The sequence below is a fragment of the Pseudonaja textilis genome, chromosome 2 (assembly GCF_049901715.1).
Source record: "Pseudonaja textilis isolate UNSWEBS1 chromosome 2, rPseTex1.2, whole genome shotgun sequence".
NCBI lineage: Eukaryota > Metazoa > Chordata > Lepidosauria > Squamata > Elapidae > Pseudonaja > Pseudonaja textilis.
Genome location: NC_141991.1, coordinates 165,471,511 through 165,488,854, shown reverse-complemented (window position 1 = coordinate 165,488,854; position 17,344 = coordinate 165,471,511). Strand labels below are relative to the sequence as shown.

The 17,344-nt window shown below is 39.4% G+C and overlaps 1 protein-coding gene across 1 annotated transcript in view; it reads right to left on the bottom strand.

The window, feature by feature from the left end:
- The window catches only part of FRMPD1 (FERM and PDZ domain containing 1), a 78,760-nt gene that overhangs the window by 27,609 nt on the left and 33,807 nt on the right, over positions 1-17,344 (bottom strand). Inside the window, exons 2-5 of the mRNA XM_026712765.2 lie at positions 15,990-16,127; positions 4,640-4,729; positions 1,652-1,809; positions 689-791 (exon numbers count right to left, since the gene is read on the bottom strand). Coding sequence (XP_026568550.2) covers positions 689-791; positions 1,652-1,809; positions 4,640-4,725 — 347 coding nt within the window. The 5' untranslated portion in view covers positions 4,726-4,729; positions 15,990-16,127. The remainder of the gene's footprint in view (positions 1-688; positions 792-1,651; positions 1,810-4,639; positions 4,730-15,989; positions 16,128-17,344) is intronic.

Here is a 17,344-nt window from a genome sequence, read left to right as displayed (position 1 = left end):
ACTTCCTATGCCCTCCCTCCTCCGGTGGGCTGAAATATCTTCAGCAGGCTATCTACACCTCTGCCTCCTGCCTCTCAATGTTATTGCTGCATATCATTACAGGTAGTCCTCAACTTACAAAAGTTCATTTAGTGACCATTCAAAGTTACAGTGGCACTGAAAAAAGTGACTTGTAACTGTTTTTCACAGTTACGACCTTTTAAAGCATCCCCATAATCATGGGGTCAAACTTCAGGTGCTTGGCAACTGGCTCATATTTATGACAGTTTCAGGGTCCCAAGGTCACGGGATCACCTTTTGCGATCTTCTGACAAGCTGAGTCAACGCTAAAGCCAGATTCGTGTAACAGCCAGGGTTACTAACTTAACATCTGCAGTTTTTCACTTAACAACTGTGGCTACCTCGTAAAGTGAGGCAAAACTCATTTAACAAACGTCTCACTTAATAACAGAAATTTGGGGCTCAATTATGGTCGTAAGTCAAGGACTACCTATACCAAAAATACCTCACATGCTTTTGAGTATAGCATACCAGCTTCAAAATAGGGTATGGTTTTCTGGGGTGCTCAGCTGAAGAGAGGAGAGAAAGCGAAGCTCTTGCAAGCTAACATGGCATGAAAGTCAGCCGCTGATGTGAAGTTTAGCCATCTGCCCCCCCTTTGCCCTGGGGGAGACTCCCCATACTGCACCTTAAAAGAGCAGCTGCTTGTTCACTGGTAAGGTCTTCCATTGCGTCATTGTTTATTGCAAGGATGCGATCCCCTGGCAGAAGCTTCCCATCAGCAGTGCTGCCTGCAAAACATCAGCCTTGTCAGGGAGACACTTGGCATTTCCTGTTTACAACATCGCCCCCAAACAAACAAATGCATGTGTGCTCGTATGAGAGTGTGCAGGTAAAGAAACTGAAGCCATGTAAGATGACCTGGCATTGCTTGCCTACAATTTGGAAATCTGAATCCAAATTATTGAAAGGTTCTTAATGGGCGCCCTTCGACGAGCCCACACTGCCCTTGTCAGCAGCACTTCCTTTCTAGCAGAACTAATGGCAGAAAGGACAGTCTCCTTCTCAACATAACCTGCCACAACGTTCTGTCCTTCCAAATGCTGTTTTGTTCTCCACTCCTGACTGATGCAAGGCACTCAGGGGCTGGCAATACTGGTATCTGCTTAGATTGACATCCCAGCAAGATCTGACTACCAGCTTCCCTCCGGCAGGCTGAAAGGAACCGTGGTTGGAGTGCAGTACTGCAGGCTACTTCTGCTGACTGCTGACTGCCAGCAGTTTGGCAATTCGATTCTCACCAGGCTCAAGGTTGACTCGGTCTTCCATCCTTCCGAGGTTGGTAAAATGAGGACCCAGATTGTTGCGGGCAATAATATGCTGACTCTTAGAGAGGGTTGTTAAGCACTATGAAGCGGTATATAAATCTAAATGCTGTTGCTATTGTGCCCAATTCTCTATTCTTTCAAAAATTCCAGAGCCTGGACTCAGCCAGTTTTTTCTATCTGACTATGTATATTAGCTTGGGATCAAGACAATGTCAGAGATCAGCATATTTTTAAGGCATCTGTCTTTTCAAAACCACAGCTTTGTATTTCTCCAGACAATTTTCAACATCAGGAAAATGTGAGAAGGGAAAACTGTTTTCTACCTGCAGCAACTGATGTGATCAAGAGGGGGAACTTATGAGAAACTTCAATGCCATAATGTCCATGTAGCACATCTTTTTGAACATCCACTGTGAGTTTGACATGACTTGCAGGTTGCCTACTGCCATCGGATGATCTATCACTCACTGATGCTCTCCCTCTGCAAATTTAGGGTGGAAAAAAAAAGCCAGTTTAAAAAAAAAAGATCCAGTGCTTCCGATTTCCTGAAATCTCAGCTTTTGCTTTGGAGATATTTTTACATCAGTACATACCTAGTGAGGAAAACAAACATAAGCCAGTAAACAAGAAAGATGCTCTGATATATATTGTGGCTGGAATGTTTATTGTCAAATGTATGAGGTGGAAAGTAACAATCTGATAAATATTTTAAATAGTACTGGGCAGATCCAGAAAAGATACCCATAAAGCTGAAAAGTAATACTGATGCTCAATCTATAGAGAGAGAGAACTTGACTAATATGTGTGGGTTGGCCTCAGTTAATCCTTTTTTTGGTCATTTCTGTTTCTCCATTATTCTGTTATTACTCTATTTCCCTTTTCTGTTTTGAATGTTTGTCATATTAAATATTACTGCATCCCATTTCTATTTCATTGTTTTCATGTTTCTGCAAATTGTAAGGCAGCAAGAATGGGTAGGTGAATTGGGCAGCCCTATGGATTTAATGAATAAATAAATGTTAGCATGCACATTTAAACATGAAGGCTATATCTGGATCTTACAATTTAGCCGGATGTCCATATATTCAGCAAAGAGGGTATGCATGGACAGTTCTTGCTACATAAGGTCACTTGATATGAGTGGAATAGTAACACAATGGAGTTCCTAACGAAGTGGAAAATCCATGTGGACATGAAGTGAACATGAATAGGCTTGATGTTATGTACCAGTGCTGAAATGTTGACTTGCTTTGAAGATAACAATTCCACAGTTTGGAACAACTCTGTAAAAATTTGAGCTTCATCTATCTCAGTCAAAAAAGAATTACAGTAAATATTGTATAGAAATAAACCAAGCTTAAGATAGCATTTACAGTGATAGTGTCTCGTAAGTCCAAATTAAACCAGGATGGAACCATTGCTGCCTTCATGATATCTATCACAGAAAAGCCACAAATTTCCAAAGTCATACAAAAAAAGCAAAGGGTTCAGAAAATTGGCAACATTTATATTAAGGCAAAATTAAGGCATTTTATTTTTAACAGATTTGTTCTGCAGTGCAACAAACAGGTAATATTTATTAGTGATTTTCTTTCAATGATACTTTCAATGATATTTCCTGAGTGCCATGATGTTCAAAGTTTGAAATGACATTTAAGTATTTAGTGTTTCAGCAAGCATGATGAAGTGACCTTTCCAATCCTGAGAAAGTTGGTCTTGAGTTCCTTGGAAATTACTGAGGATTTTTCATTAAAAAAGAGGGATAATTCTGCATCTGTTTCCCTCTAGCATAGCTTGCCTACCGATTCCTCAACCTAAAGTCATTCCCTGCAATGCGCATCTGGCAAAAAAAAAAAATCATTACAGGAGGTTCATTCCAGACCACAGGATGATAATTCACTCTCACAGGTAGCCAGACGTGGTAAGCCTAAATCCAAGCTTTTTTTCCCTGTGCTAAAGTTTTGTTCTGCAATAAATTGTCTAAAAAAATATTGGTGAGACTTGATAAAAAGTAACCTATTTTGTGCTATTGTGCCCAAAGTGGAGATGGAGGTCACAACCATGCAACAAATGTTTCTTTTAATGTGTATTGTGATGTATGGGTAAGTTGTCAAATGTGTGGTGGTGTATGATATATGTATTAGTTTTTCTGCAGAGAGAATATCATCCTGCTACCTGACTTTCCCATACTTGCTAAAGGCTGAAAGGGCAGGCAGATATTAACAAAAGCCACAAGAATGGCAGTGGGGTCATTTTGTTTTACTAAAACCCAAATTTGCAACCCTCCAACATCTGGAGAAGCTAACAAAGGTAAGAATGATACCCAGAGACTCATGACTGGGTCCTGAATAGAAATTTGGTCTGGGAAGCAAATCTCCATGGGAGAATCTGGCAATTTTCGCACTATTTTCAAATTGACCTTTGTAAACAATACACACACACACACACACACACACACACACACTCCTCCCTGCAGCTCCTTGCCTTCTCTCCTCTCAAAATTGCCCTTTCAGTTGTTTGATAATGGCAGTATTTCCCACCAACCTTCAGTGGGAAATCAAATCAAAGAGGCATGTTAAGCCTCCACAAATTCTGGACATTGTTAGCTTAAAAAAAAAAAGTGGGAAATGCAGTTCAATTTCCATCTTGTGCCCTCTGGTGATGCAGTTACTTCATTGCCCTGCTCTTTTTGGCTCCTGGTGCCAGAAAATAATTTTTTAAAAAATAACAAGGTAGCTGCAAAATGGGGGTCAGGAACTCTCACTCCCTGATGTTAGCTCAATAAATCCACCATAATAGTTGGTTAGCAAGGATGCCAATCATCCTAACTCTAAATTTCTTCCTCCCCTCCAGCTTAAATTTATATATGGTTTTTCTTTTGCAGACTGCTGTGAAACAAGGTTACAAATAACTTTTATTTCTGCTTTATTTTTCTCTTTTGGCTTTAATTATTTTAATACTGGTATCCCACCCTACATTTATAGCTAAGGCTTTGCCCTGGCACTAGAAACTAATGCCAACTTTGATATGTTTTCTCTGCACCTGAGATGGCACTGTGAGCATACTGATATGTTACAACAGTTGCAGTTTTGGAACTACCTTCAGGAGTAATCATATACAGAGTACATACTAAAGTCCAAAAGTTTGCTGTGGTATTTTACTTGTCCTAGGAGAGAGAAGGATCAACTTAAGCAACATAAGCCTTCCTCACTGCAAAACAGCTTTGGGTGGCAAGACCAGATGTAAGCAAAATGTAAGCTACTGAACAGCATCTCACACCCAATGAAAACACTTTACATTAAAATACATACCTGGCTGAATTATCTCGTGATCGACGCAGCCATTTTGCTACCATCTGCTCTATCCTGCGTGCTTTGCGTGTTTCTAGATCTTCCATTTACCTATGGCAGAGAAAAAACAAGTTATGTATTTATTTACTAAATTTATTGAGTTATTCACAGCCGACTCCCAGCAAATATTTTCCTCCTCCTCTTCCTCTTCCAAGGAGCCCTCCAATTTAAATGGATGGATTAGAGTCTCTTCAAATACTCATGTTTAAATTACTTAGAAAAGCACATCCAAAATGCTATTAAGGAACATACAGTAATTTATTAGACGTAACAGTATAATAACAGAGTCATATAGAAAAAAGTCCTCTTGAGTTAATATTTTCAGATAACTTTGCAGTCTAAATATGTATGTTTTTCTTAAAGCAAAACAGTGGGTAAAATTTCTATTTATTAAAAAATATTTGTATTAATTTCATGAAATGTGTCTTTTCATCAACACAATTGAGATCTCTTACACTGTATGAATATAATTAGTTTAGATACGATAGATTTAGATAGATTTGACGCAGATAAGAAACTTCAAATTGTGTTTAAAGTGTTTAAAATATGGGTATAAGAGAAGAACTGGGGCAAAGGAAGGGGAACAAATATTTTTTCTAAGAAATATCTCAGCTTAAAGAACCATTATATTTATAAAATATGGGAACTGAACTGCAGTCTTCACATCAACATCCCCATATCTGGTACCATCCAGATGTGTTGAACTTCAACTTTCATAAATTTTCAGCCGGCATGACATCTGCACAAAATCGACTGAAAAGTCACTATCACACAAGGAGGACCCTTCATTGGAGAAAATTCATGGATTTATGAATGACGCTGAAATATAATTTTATCATATTTTATCTCTATCTTAAATGATTGTATTTTATTCCATTTTCATCTTAGACTGTATTTTATTCCAATTTAATTTTAAATTGTATTTTATCCAATTCCATTTCAAATTACTTTTACCAAATTTCAGCCATAATTCGTTTCTGGAACTCTGCACTTTGATATGGCCCAAGGGCTAATCAATCAATCAATCAATCAATAAAATTGATTTATGAAAAACATGGAAGCCACCTGAAATTGGGTCTGGCTATATGTTTTTTAATTCAATCTTACTGATTCAGACTAGCAAAATGTCTTCAGAGTCTAGGGCAGAAAATGTGTTTTTCAGCCCGACTTCTGATTTGATCCTCCAGGAACTGAAAACCCACAGAAGCACGTGCTTTGCTGGGTGTTCCATAATTCCCTTGGCAGGAGCAATGCTTCTGAAAAAAAAGTTTCTGGGATTATTATACAGTCTTTCTCTCAAGCTGTTCTGACCCAACCTGGTTCCAAGAGAGCAAACACAAGACAAAGGCAGCAGCCCCCACCTTTTAAGGTTTAATCCACGAATTCTGCTCAAAGGCTGCTTCCAACTAATTAGCTCCGACAAGAAAGAACCTTGCCAAGTTGTTTGTCAAGGCTGCCAAAAACCTAGAGATAAGAACTAGTTTACAAGAGTTTTCAAATACTAACTACGATGTCCACAAGGCTGAGTTTCAGAGCGTCTTTGCCTTCTGCAAAAAACGCTTCTTCAAACCTGGCTTTTATCCTCTTGAGGGAGGGGCCATTACCTTGCAGCCTTACTTCCGAGTCACCTGTGCTGCTGCAACTGCTCTCTCCTACGATCAATCCTGCGTGCACGCGCACTTGGCAAAGGCTCCTCGGGAACCTCCTCATCGCTGCTGCCAGCCCCCACAATCTCTGAAGGCAGCAGTCCACTCCCTAATGGTCCTGGCCCCTCATCTGAGCCCTCGCTCTCCTCCACTGTCCGCACCTGCTGCCAGCTAACCACAACACAAGCACACTACCTGTATATTAATATTTATCAGCTAGATATATTTTGGTTCAGATCTCACTTCAGTGCAATGTCATTGCCTGATCTTAGGGACTAAAGAGATGGCATTCACTTGTAGTTTTGTTAAACCCCTGTACAAACAGGCAGGAACATCCTGGAGTCAACTACTTCCTATTACTCAGAAATTCCTTTTAGTACAACACTAATTAATACAAAGTGCATTGGATTGCATAACTTCCTTCTGTTTGTCCCTTCTTTACAGGAATCTTTAAAAGTGAGATAATGCATTTATAGAGAGCCTGCTTGGCCTAGTGGCTGAGGTGCTGGACTAGCAGTAGGGACATCTATGTTTAACAGATTTAACAGATTAGCAAAGTTGGAAGGGGCCTTGTAGGTCATCTAGTCCAACCCCCCGCCAAGCAGGACACCCAGCACCTTTTCTGTTCTTCTCTTAGCTTGTTGTATGATTTTGGATCTGAGCCAATGAAGAAGGCAATTGTAAACCACTTCCAAAAAATACAGCATTTGCCAAGAAAATGCCAGGGACTTATCTATTAGTCACTGGGAGCTGACACTTATTCTTTCATCTCTAATATGTATCACTATATAATAGATGCATAAGTACAGATATTACTTATGAGATAGATGGGAATGTTCACTGCTTAATTGAACATTTCAGGTTAAAGACAGTACAGGTCCTTTAAACTCATTATCTTTTCTATGCTATTTTCAGATTCATTTGTTTAATGTTGTTTAAATAAACAAACAACAATTACTACTTAGTACATCTACAGAAAGCCACTCTGGTGTTGTAGGTAAGGAATCAGGATAGAAACCAGGAGACTGTAAGTTCTAGTACTGCCATGGTCACAAAGCCAGCCGGGTGACCTTGGGTTAGCCATTTTCTCTCAGCCATAGGAAGTAGGCAATGGCAAGACACTTTGGAAAAATATATATTATATTATTGGGAGAAATGGACACTAAGTGCCATAACACAATCCTTAGTAGTGAGGCGCAGTACCTTGCAACCATGCAATAAGCCAGAAAACATCAGCAATGTCAGGCAATAGCAAAGAAACACACACACACACACACAAATCTTTGAAGAGCCATGTTGGTATACTGGTTAAGGCACCAGGGTAGAAACTAGGAGACCGTGACTTCTATCTGTTCCTAAAATTTCTATCTTGTGGGTTGAGGATAAATCTGTACCTAATCAATAATTTCTACATTACACGTATTGAAATTGCAAAAGCCACAACTCTTCTACCCATTTCAATTCACATTTATGGAGGAAGGTAGCCTTCTAAGCACTTTGAAATTCTATCAGTCCCCCAAATTGTAATGAATACACTAGAACGAATACCAATCCAGAAGGTTTACTGCAATGAAGGCACCATTTTCAATAGAGATTAGGCAATTTATGGAACCAGCCTATGTTTTCCATTGAAATAATAAAAAGCACAACTGTTCTAAATCAGCGTTGCATCAGACTGTTAAAAGCTGCTGTATAATAGCATCTTTTGACAATAACTCTTCTAAGAATACTTTGATCCTATCTAGGAGTCTCAACCCTTGGATTTTAGGCTTCAAATCTCAGATCCGTCATGGCATTACATCTGAAATCAAAACCCAGACATACGCTGTTCCTTCTCTATCTGGAAGAAGATGGTCTTCTGAGTTAGCCATATATGCTACAACCCAGGCCCTTTTAAGTTCCCATCAAGTTCATTTGTAGCTCTAAGAAAGGAGTTTTAAAAGTACTAATTCGATATTTGTACAGAACTTTCATGAAAATTTTGCAAAGAACAGGAACATAGTGGCAAATGATTGTGGGACAAAATGTTCTCTTTCTCCATAAATATTATATACGCCAAATCTTTTTTCAGGAAGATGCACTCTTTCTGGGATGTTTTGCAAAAGAGAACAAATGTGGGGTCAATGCAGATCTCTCTCTGTTTCTTGTCTCCCTCTCTCCCCCTCCCCTCATGCCCCAGTTCAGGACATAATGGAATGGAAACAACCCAATTGTTGCTTTGGAAACTCTAATTAGAAAAGTTGTTTGAATAGAGGGTAGTTTAAAAATGCTAGTCATGACCTTGCCAAAAAAACAGCTGTCATTAAGCAAGCAGAAAAGACAACATTCAAGTCTGATTCACAGAGCTAAGTTCATCAAGATATTATTTTTCTAAAAAAAACCTTGAAACACATGGGGGTTTAACCAAATTTTCACTCAACAAGTCATTAGAAATCAAGGTGGATGCCTGATCCAGATTGACTCCGCTGACGGAATAGTGGAAATTCCTCTGAGACAATCTCTATTCGCTAGGTGTTCGACAGACATGTGAAACTACAGCTCCCATAATCCTCCTGCCAGTGTGCCCTGCTTTTCACATTTCTAATAACTAATATTATTGAATACCAATCCTGGTCTTGGTCCTATCACCATTTGGAACAAGAATAGTAGGCATGAGGGACAGGGTCTTTCGATGAAGTACATTGGTACCCATGGGGGATCTTTTTGAAGCATGCCCTTCCAATGGAATTATTGAAAAAATACCCATCCAAATAAGCTTACTGAGATAAATTAAATTCTACAATAGAGATCATGTATTTTATGGAACAGATTAGCTTCTATCCATTATCGTACAGTCAAATGAAGTATACATCATTTGTAAGGTGTTATTTTTTTTTTAAATGACAATTCAGTTCAGTTATGCATTGCCATTCTGGTGTTTTAATGACTCAGCTAAGATTTTAGCAATTAACTCTGACTCCCCTGTAGAATATTGCTTTATTTCATCAGTGAAATGTATTTGTTTACAATGAAAGTTCATCAGACCAATAAGGGCCCATTTAGAAGGGAAAGAGAAACACGATGAAGGTATAAATAATATGGACATAACCATTAGTATGACTATAATTACTGAAACCAAGGATACTGTTGCTGAGCACAGGACTCTCGTGAAATATCCCCCAAGGCATTTTATACTGAATGGAAATTCAGGACATGGAGCAACCATATCAACGTTCTTATTCCTAAGTTTCTCAGTGACTGCAGAAAATCAAGCCACGAGGCAATGGAACCACTGGGCAAATCGAAGCCGAAAAATCCAGCAGCCACAATTGATTTAGGCAGGGGACTTTCACTAAACCCTTTCTGGTCATTCTTACCCTGGTGTTGTAATCCTAACGGATGGGAAAGAAAACCAGGCTGAACTTGTCATGGATGACAATGAAACCAGAGTGCCTGTTGGGTGCAGCACTGACACGCTGCTCCTATGGAAATCAATCAATATTAGTGGTTATGGAGAGGATACCTGATCTTCCTGTTTGGATACTGTTAACGGCAGGCTGCTTGTTTTTGCTGTGATTTTATAACCAATATATTTCTTGGACTTATGGTTTCATGAGGCATTGAACCCACTGCGTTTTAACTGGGGTTTTATTTTGTGATAAATTAACCCGCTCTGCCTTTCAACCAAAGCAAGTGCTCAAGGCCACTAATAATAGCAGCATTATCTTTTCCTATAATAACATTGAAACCCTCTGAATGTAATAGCTGAGCTAGATTATCTATCAGTGAGAACAACAACAGTGAAGGCAGCCTTTGAGTAAGTTAGAGATCAATAATGCACAGCACAAAAGTTACCCAAGGCTTGAAAAGAATATGTTGAAGAATATTTGCTAATCTAACAGAGGCAAAACTTTCAAAACAAAGGCCCAAGCTAAAAAACACTGAACACGGGCCTAATCCAACAAGAACTTTCTCCCACAGGGTGATTAGATTATCATCTGTGTTTTGCCTCTAATTCTATTGCTGACACTCTCCCACATGTTCTGTCCAAACATTACAGAGGTTACCCATGATATATTTGTCTTCAGAACTATGGAGAAGTTGCTCTTTCATGCACAGATTTATATCTACCTTTAGGCTTAATGACATCCTTTTAGGATGGCAGAAAGGTAAAGAGACGCTTGGAAGTGGAGTATCCTGTCCATGCAATTTTTGGGGGGCAATGGTATGCATCATTTATCCTTGCCTTCTTCTGGGTTGCTTTTCAACTTTTGCATCTTACTTGGACCTGTATCATTTTTTGATGCTCTCTCAAAGAAAGGGAATTTAGAGCTGGTCATGGGGAGATATGAGTGAGCCATTAAGGAGGGATTTGGAAAAGAGATTTTCCAATCCTGAGACAGAGGGAAGTATGAGAAGGAAATTCAAAACAAACCTGCCTTGATTTGGTTCACTATAAGATGGGACCGAGAAAAACATTGAATAGGATTCAAGATTTTGAGATTCTACCGGAGTACAATAAACAGCACTCTTGAATCTCTGCAGTGCCATCACTTTGCTTGGAAGGACCAAACTTCCTGCTAGCTTCCAAACACTGTCAAGGACATCTGGATGCTGATAGGCTGGGTAAAATCCCAAAGAAGGAGCTAGAGCCAAAGCAGTACCCATTAAATGGATGCTCAGAGTGAAATAATAGTTGAATGTCCTTTCCGCACTTCTCTAGTGTTGCTGAACAATTCTATTTTGGCTAGAGATTAAGAGGCTATTTATCAATTGTTTTCAAGGAGCATATAACACCACTCTTCCCAGACTGATTGCCTTAAAGCTGTGATAAGGAGGCCACACTTCTATTAATGGAATATATGTGAAGGCACCAGCTTTTTCCTGGGAGAAGTCCCAGGAAAGGTTGGCACCAGTGGCACCTTTCAAATCTAGAACAAGGCACGATAGTTCAGTCACTGCAGCTTTTAAAACATGCAAAAAACACATAATGCGGTTGAATAAGTAAGTACAGGATGTTAAGCTCTTGGGAGTATTTATACCAAGCCTGTCAATCACAGAAGCTGATCTGTACACTCCTATTTCCCTCATGACTGTAGAAAGTGATGAGTAGTGACGGGCAGAGAAATTAACTTGTACTTTATTCCAGTGCTTATTTCAATTTGATTAACAACAATATATGTGGCAGAATTTTGAGGAGACAATTGGAATGAAATCCTCATTGCCGGAGTGTGATATTCTTACACTTATTTAATTGTAAAGTGGGCCAATATTGTGTATCTCCTATCACTGATTCTATAATTATCTCTTCTGGAGTTTGCAACCCTCTGGGCTTTCCATACTCAGTTAAATCCCAATGGAAGGCAAGGTGAGATAACTTTGCTGCTGTATTATCACCAAGGGATGCTTAATAAATTTGTCCAAGAATTTTTTGGAGAAATGGAGGAAAGGATCCACCCATTTTCTCTATCTCCAAATTGGGGGTGGGGGGAGTTTGAATAGGCAATTTGAGCAGGGACTCAATAAAAACCACCAGAGCATGAATTTGATTTATGTCTGTACAAAAAGTTGTAACCCGGGGTTAAGCCGCTTTCTAAAAAGAAGTTTTATGTCTTTATGTTATGTATTTTGTTTGTTTATTGAGAATTAATAAGAACATAAGAATTAATAAGAATTGGATAAGAACATATGAAACAGTAATAAATATGAAATATAGTAATATGAAATAGATGAAAGTATAAGTTTAATGAATAAAATTGAACAGAAGTAAAGGAAGAAACAGTGAGAAGTTGGAAAAAGAGTAATAAGATATGAAGTTGAATACATAAGATGCATATTAAATTGTGTTTGTATGGAAATGTGATAATTTAGAATTATGTTATACTTAAATAAGATGTTTTATTTGTTTTGTTAAGTAGTTCTTAGAAAAGATGTTCTATGTTCTTACGTTTTATGTTTTGTTTGTCTGTGTATTGTCTTTGAAAATTAATAAAATTTGTTAAAAAAAAAAAAACACCAGAGAAAAATGACAACATTGTAGCTTAGTTCCAGATTTCAGTGTTTTCAAATCAACTTTCAGAAGCCTCAGGAGTTTCAAACTTGGCAGAAGATTTCATTTCCATGTTTATATTGCAGAGCCAATTGCATAATACCTAGACAAGAAAGGGAGGGAAGGAGGGGAAGGAGGAGGCATTTCTTTGGAATGGCAAGCTAGAAATTCCTGCCTACTTCTTGAAATTAAAGTCCTTCTAGCTGTATATTTATTAGGTATGTAAAGGCAGCCTTTCCGCGGAATCTGTTTGAACTTTAGGGTGGCATGAAAAACATAACCCCAGCACACAGCAAGCACTTTTTATGCATGCTCTTTCTCCCTTCTCTTTGACAATGGATGAATCTCCATCCCTGTTATCTTTGTGCTTTGCTCCTTTTTTCTCTTTTTTGCTATTAATTAAAAAGCAACAAAAAGTGAATAACCACATACGCTCACTGTATAAATACAAACAACACCCTTCAAAAAAGCAGCTGCAGAACATTTTGGAAACAAGCAAGAGAGAAAAAGTGTGTGGGGGAGGCAGTGAATGACTCTGTAGCAACTTCCGTCTTACAGGAGAAGATAATACTTGTATGACCTTATCGCCATTAAGTATGACAGCTGACCGTTTTCTAGGCTTTCTTTGGGTTGTTGGATGGAACATTTCACATCTCAAAACAGTAGGCTTGTCTAGCCAGTGTTCTGATAGGGAATTCCTGGACACACAGGGCAAGGGGGTTGGATTAGTTCAGGGGTGCTAAGATCTCGCCCACGGGGCCCATCCTGGAAACAACAAAGGACCGGCCCGCGGTGCTCCTGCCAGCAAAAATAGAACTCGGAAGTACCGCGCACGTCCTCCTTGAGCTCAGTTTTCACTGGCAGAGGGTTGCAAGAGGCCGTTGTGACCGAAAACAGAGCCTTGATGAGTGATGTTGACCTGGCCATGCCCACCCTGGCCACCCTCCCTGACCCGAGGTCAAACACAACCCTGATGCGGCCCTCAGTGAAATCGAGTTTGACATCCCTGGATTAGATGATCTTCAAAATCCCTTTTCAGTCCATCCCTTATGTTTGATGATATCGTATAGAACAGGGGTCTCCAAACTTGGTGACTTTAAAACATGTGGACTTCAACTCCCAGAATTCCTCAGCCAGCTTTGCTCGCTGAAGAATTCTGGGAGTTGAAGTCCACAAGTCTTAAAGTCACCAAGGTTGGAGACCCCTGCTATAGAATACAAGGAGACTTTTTCACATTATAACTTTCTAACTGTCCAGAAGGCTTTCTGTTAGTCTGGCTTCCCTTTGTATTTTGGGAGTCTGGTTGGTACTTTTCTAAACAAAACAAAAAACAACAACCTCTGGAGTGTTTGTAGGTCTTCCACTTTGGTTATACTTCTATGGAATTCTTGAATATCTGATATTTATTTGTGTATTTATTTATATTGATTTATATGGTCACCCATTAATGCAGCCCTGGTCTGCTAACAAGCACAATAAATAAAACACAATATAAATTTATTTATATATAAATAAATAAAAACAATATAACTATATTAAATATATATATAAATAGAAGCCCAGCTAAAATATAAAGTCTCTGCAGTGCAGATGATACTCTACTGTACTAAACAATATGGGATTAGTCTCCTGATTGAATCTGAATTTCTGAATTGAATTGAGTTGTCAATTTCAGGTCAAATTGATCACCTCTCAATTATGGCATTTTACCTACGCACCAAAAAGCTTTTTCCCCTTGCAAATCTGCTTTGCAAAAGCAGCAACGAAGTTTGCCATGGGCTGAGCTTTGCAAACAGACTCTTGGAAATAAATGTACCATCACTTTGAGTGAATCTGGGCGCAAGATGCTGTTGCATAATTTTTCATTGTCTGTCAGGTGCCCTTTCGCTCCTGTTTAACCGGGAGGTCTAAAAACAAGCATCTATTATAAAAAGATTGTAAGGCTATTACGTGCTTCCCCTGCTAGGATTCTTTAACTAGTTATCTATTAATTTCTCACACTGAACTACCAGCAAGTTGCACGGACAATCAAAGAATTCTATTAAGTGATGGATGAGAGTGTTATGATTTCTTCAAGCACAATGTGTAAGGTTCTTAATGTGCACACACAGGATTTTTCATTTGGATTTTTTTTAAAGCAAAGAGAAGAAAGCAACAGTGATAGTGATGTTGAGCCAGACAGAAGGGCATGAAGAGTTCAAAAATCTGCACCTGAATTTTGGCATTTTCAATCACACCGGTGAAGCCAAATGACCATTACACTTCCTACTCTTCCTCCCTTCCTTTTCCCCACTTTATTATTATTATTTTTAATAAATAACTCAAGGCAGACCACATACATAATACTCCTTCCAACTCCTATTTTCCCCACAAACAACCTGACAGGGTTGAGCCCAATATTTTACAACACTGGACTGAAACAGAACGACTGGCTCAAGACAATCCAGTTGGATTTCATGCCTAAAACTCACAGTCTCTTGGCTTTTAGACCCACAACCACTTCATCAGACTGGCCCCTTCCCCTCTTCTTCATTCTGAAGATCTATCTTAACAGCTACATGATCGGCAAGAGTAGCTCAATTTCCCCCCACTATGCACACAGTCATATCATCTGAACTTGGAACAAAATTAACAAATAGAACAATCAAAGATAAATTCATCTCTGCCTAATCTCATCAATCAACTCTGTTTAGGAAAAAATGAGGTAAGAAATGGTATTCTGATGTAGAAAACACATTCATATTCTGGTAAAAAGAGACAATGGCTCAGCTCCTTTGAGATGTCTCTGAGGCCAAAGCTAGATTACAGCACACAATCCTAGCAAATTGCTGAATCAAGTGCATTCTCCTGTGGTGAGAGCTCAGCATTTCAGAGAATATTGATCATTCTATTGTAATCTTTCCAAAGCTCTTATGGTTAAAAGATAGGATAGCTTATGCTTGTTTGTTTGTTTTTCTCCCCCAGGATGTAGCTACTTAAAGTTAGAGAAGCACAACGTTGCTGTGAGAATAACCATTTGTAAAGTGTTTCCTCTAACAGAAAGTTTGAATGTCCCAAGTCAACCAGAACAATGAGGTCCAGACTCCTTGACGAGGATATAAATCTGTGTATACCTGGAGGGGGCAGATATAAAAAGAAAGGGAGAAGGACAACAGCCAAACATTGATCTTCCCAAGAAGAGTTATACAAAAATAAACCGAGGGCAGTAATGAAAGAAGTGCATGACTGTTACAAGGCACTATATTACAGCATGATATGACATTCTATTGTTTTTTGGTGGTTGTCCAGAATTTTGCAGCCCAGTCTGGCACCCCCTCATCAGATTTAGGTGTTGAAGGAAGAGAACAGGCTACTCTTTGCCACCCCGAAAGATAGTTTCCTAGACTTTGTGGACTGAAGCAAGTAAACAATGCTGCTCAAATTGTATGCTTAATCATATAGGTCTGCTCCCAGCGTGCCTACCCAATTGATTTTAGTGGGTCTGAAACCTGTTTAAATAAGCAAATCCAATAAATCTTAGTAATCTCCGAAGGCACAGTTGGAGCTGTGGAAAAATCAAGTTTGCAATTAAAATTGGAGGAGGAAAAAAAAGAGGAGGAAACAAATATATTGATTCCAACAGTTTGCCAAAACTTACGTGTTTGTTCTTAATGCCAGCTTTAATCCAGCCAAACCACTCATATGTTTTGCATTTTAGGAACTCCCAGTTCAGTTTATAGCTCTGGGCATCACCTGTTGCTGAACAGAGGAGACGTCAACCCATTTGCCTTTCAACCTGTGGCAAAAGAAAAGCACAAAGTGAGGGTTCAGGCAGGATTTTCCAGTAGCGCATAGTCTGAGGATGATCCCTTCCCTTCATGCTTTGTGGACTTAGCTGTTTTTGTAAGGCAGGACATGGACAGCTATGACAACATAATAAATACCTTGCCATGTTCGCTTCCTGTTTCTAAGTGGCTATTAGCATTTCTAGAAGCACCTCTGGAAATTCACAAGCAGGACATGAGATAGATCTTTCCATCTCTAGAATTTGGTATCTGGAAGTCTATTCATTCTGGATTTCACGATTCCATGTAGCAATGATGGTGGTCAGTAGTCAGGTGCAAGCAACCAGAGCCATGTGTAGAATTCAAGCTACTTCATTATATTCTGCCTGTTATACAGGAATCCCCCAGATTGCTTGCCTTCTCTTGGGAACAGATATGGTGCATGGGGATGGGTGGGGGGGTAGAAGGGTGCCAGTCCTGAATCTCTTGCAAATTCACAATTCAAGGCTAATCCTCATTTGAATCTTCCTCCCTGCCTGGTGGGCATTTCCCAACAGTAGTTAATGAATGTGTCTGTTGATTTCTTCAAAGCCAGTTGGGGACTTAGCCAATTCCCATTCCCCTGGATTGGCAACTGGTGGGGCAGGCCATGATAGTTGACATGCCTGGCAGGTCCTGACCTTAGTGGTTATGTCTATGTCTGTGCCTGGCCACTAGACATAATGCCTTGCCAGTGCCTTCATTCTGGCAATACCTGGATGTCCTTCATGTAAACTATCAATTATCCCAGGCCTCAACCTGCTAGGGACAATGACATGGCAACCCCATAATAAACACCCCTGCTGGGTGAAAATCTCATGCTGCCTGGCTCTAAAAGGTAAGAATTTGGTGTCTAATTTTCCTTCGGGCCAACCCCTTCTCACCCAGTCCAAAACCTGTAATATTACCTGGTCTCTCAATGAACATTGAGCAATATCTGATGCAGTCAGAGGTAACTGTTGATCATCTAATGAGAACACAGTTAATGATGGTGCGGGCTCAATTACAGGGGTTGGTAAGGGACAACGGCTTAAAGCGTCCGCATGACTAAGGTGTTTCCCAGCCCTGTGTATTAATGCATATGACTAGGAAGCAAGGAATATTGTCCACCTAGTCATTCTTGGAGACAATACTGTAGGACTTGAATGATCCCCAAAGTGCCTAATAAAGATTTGTGATTGGTCACAAG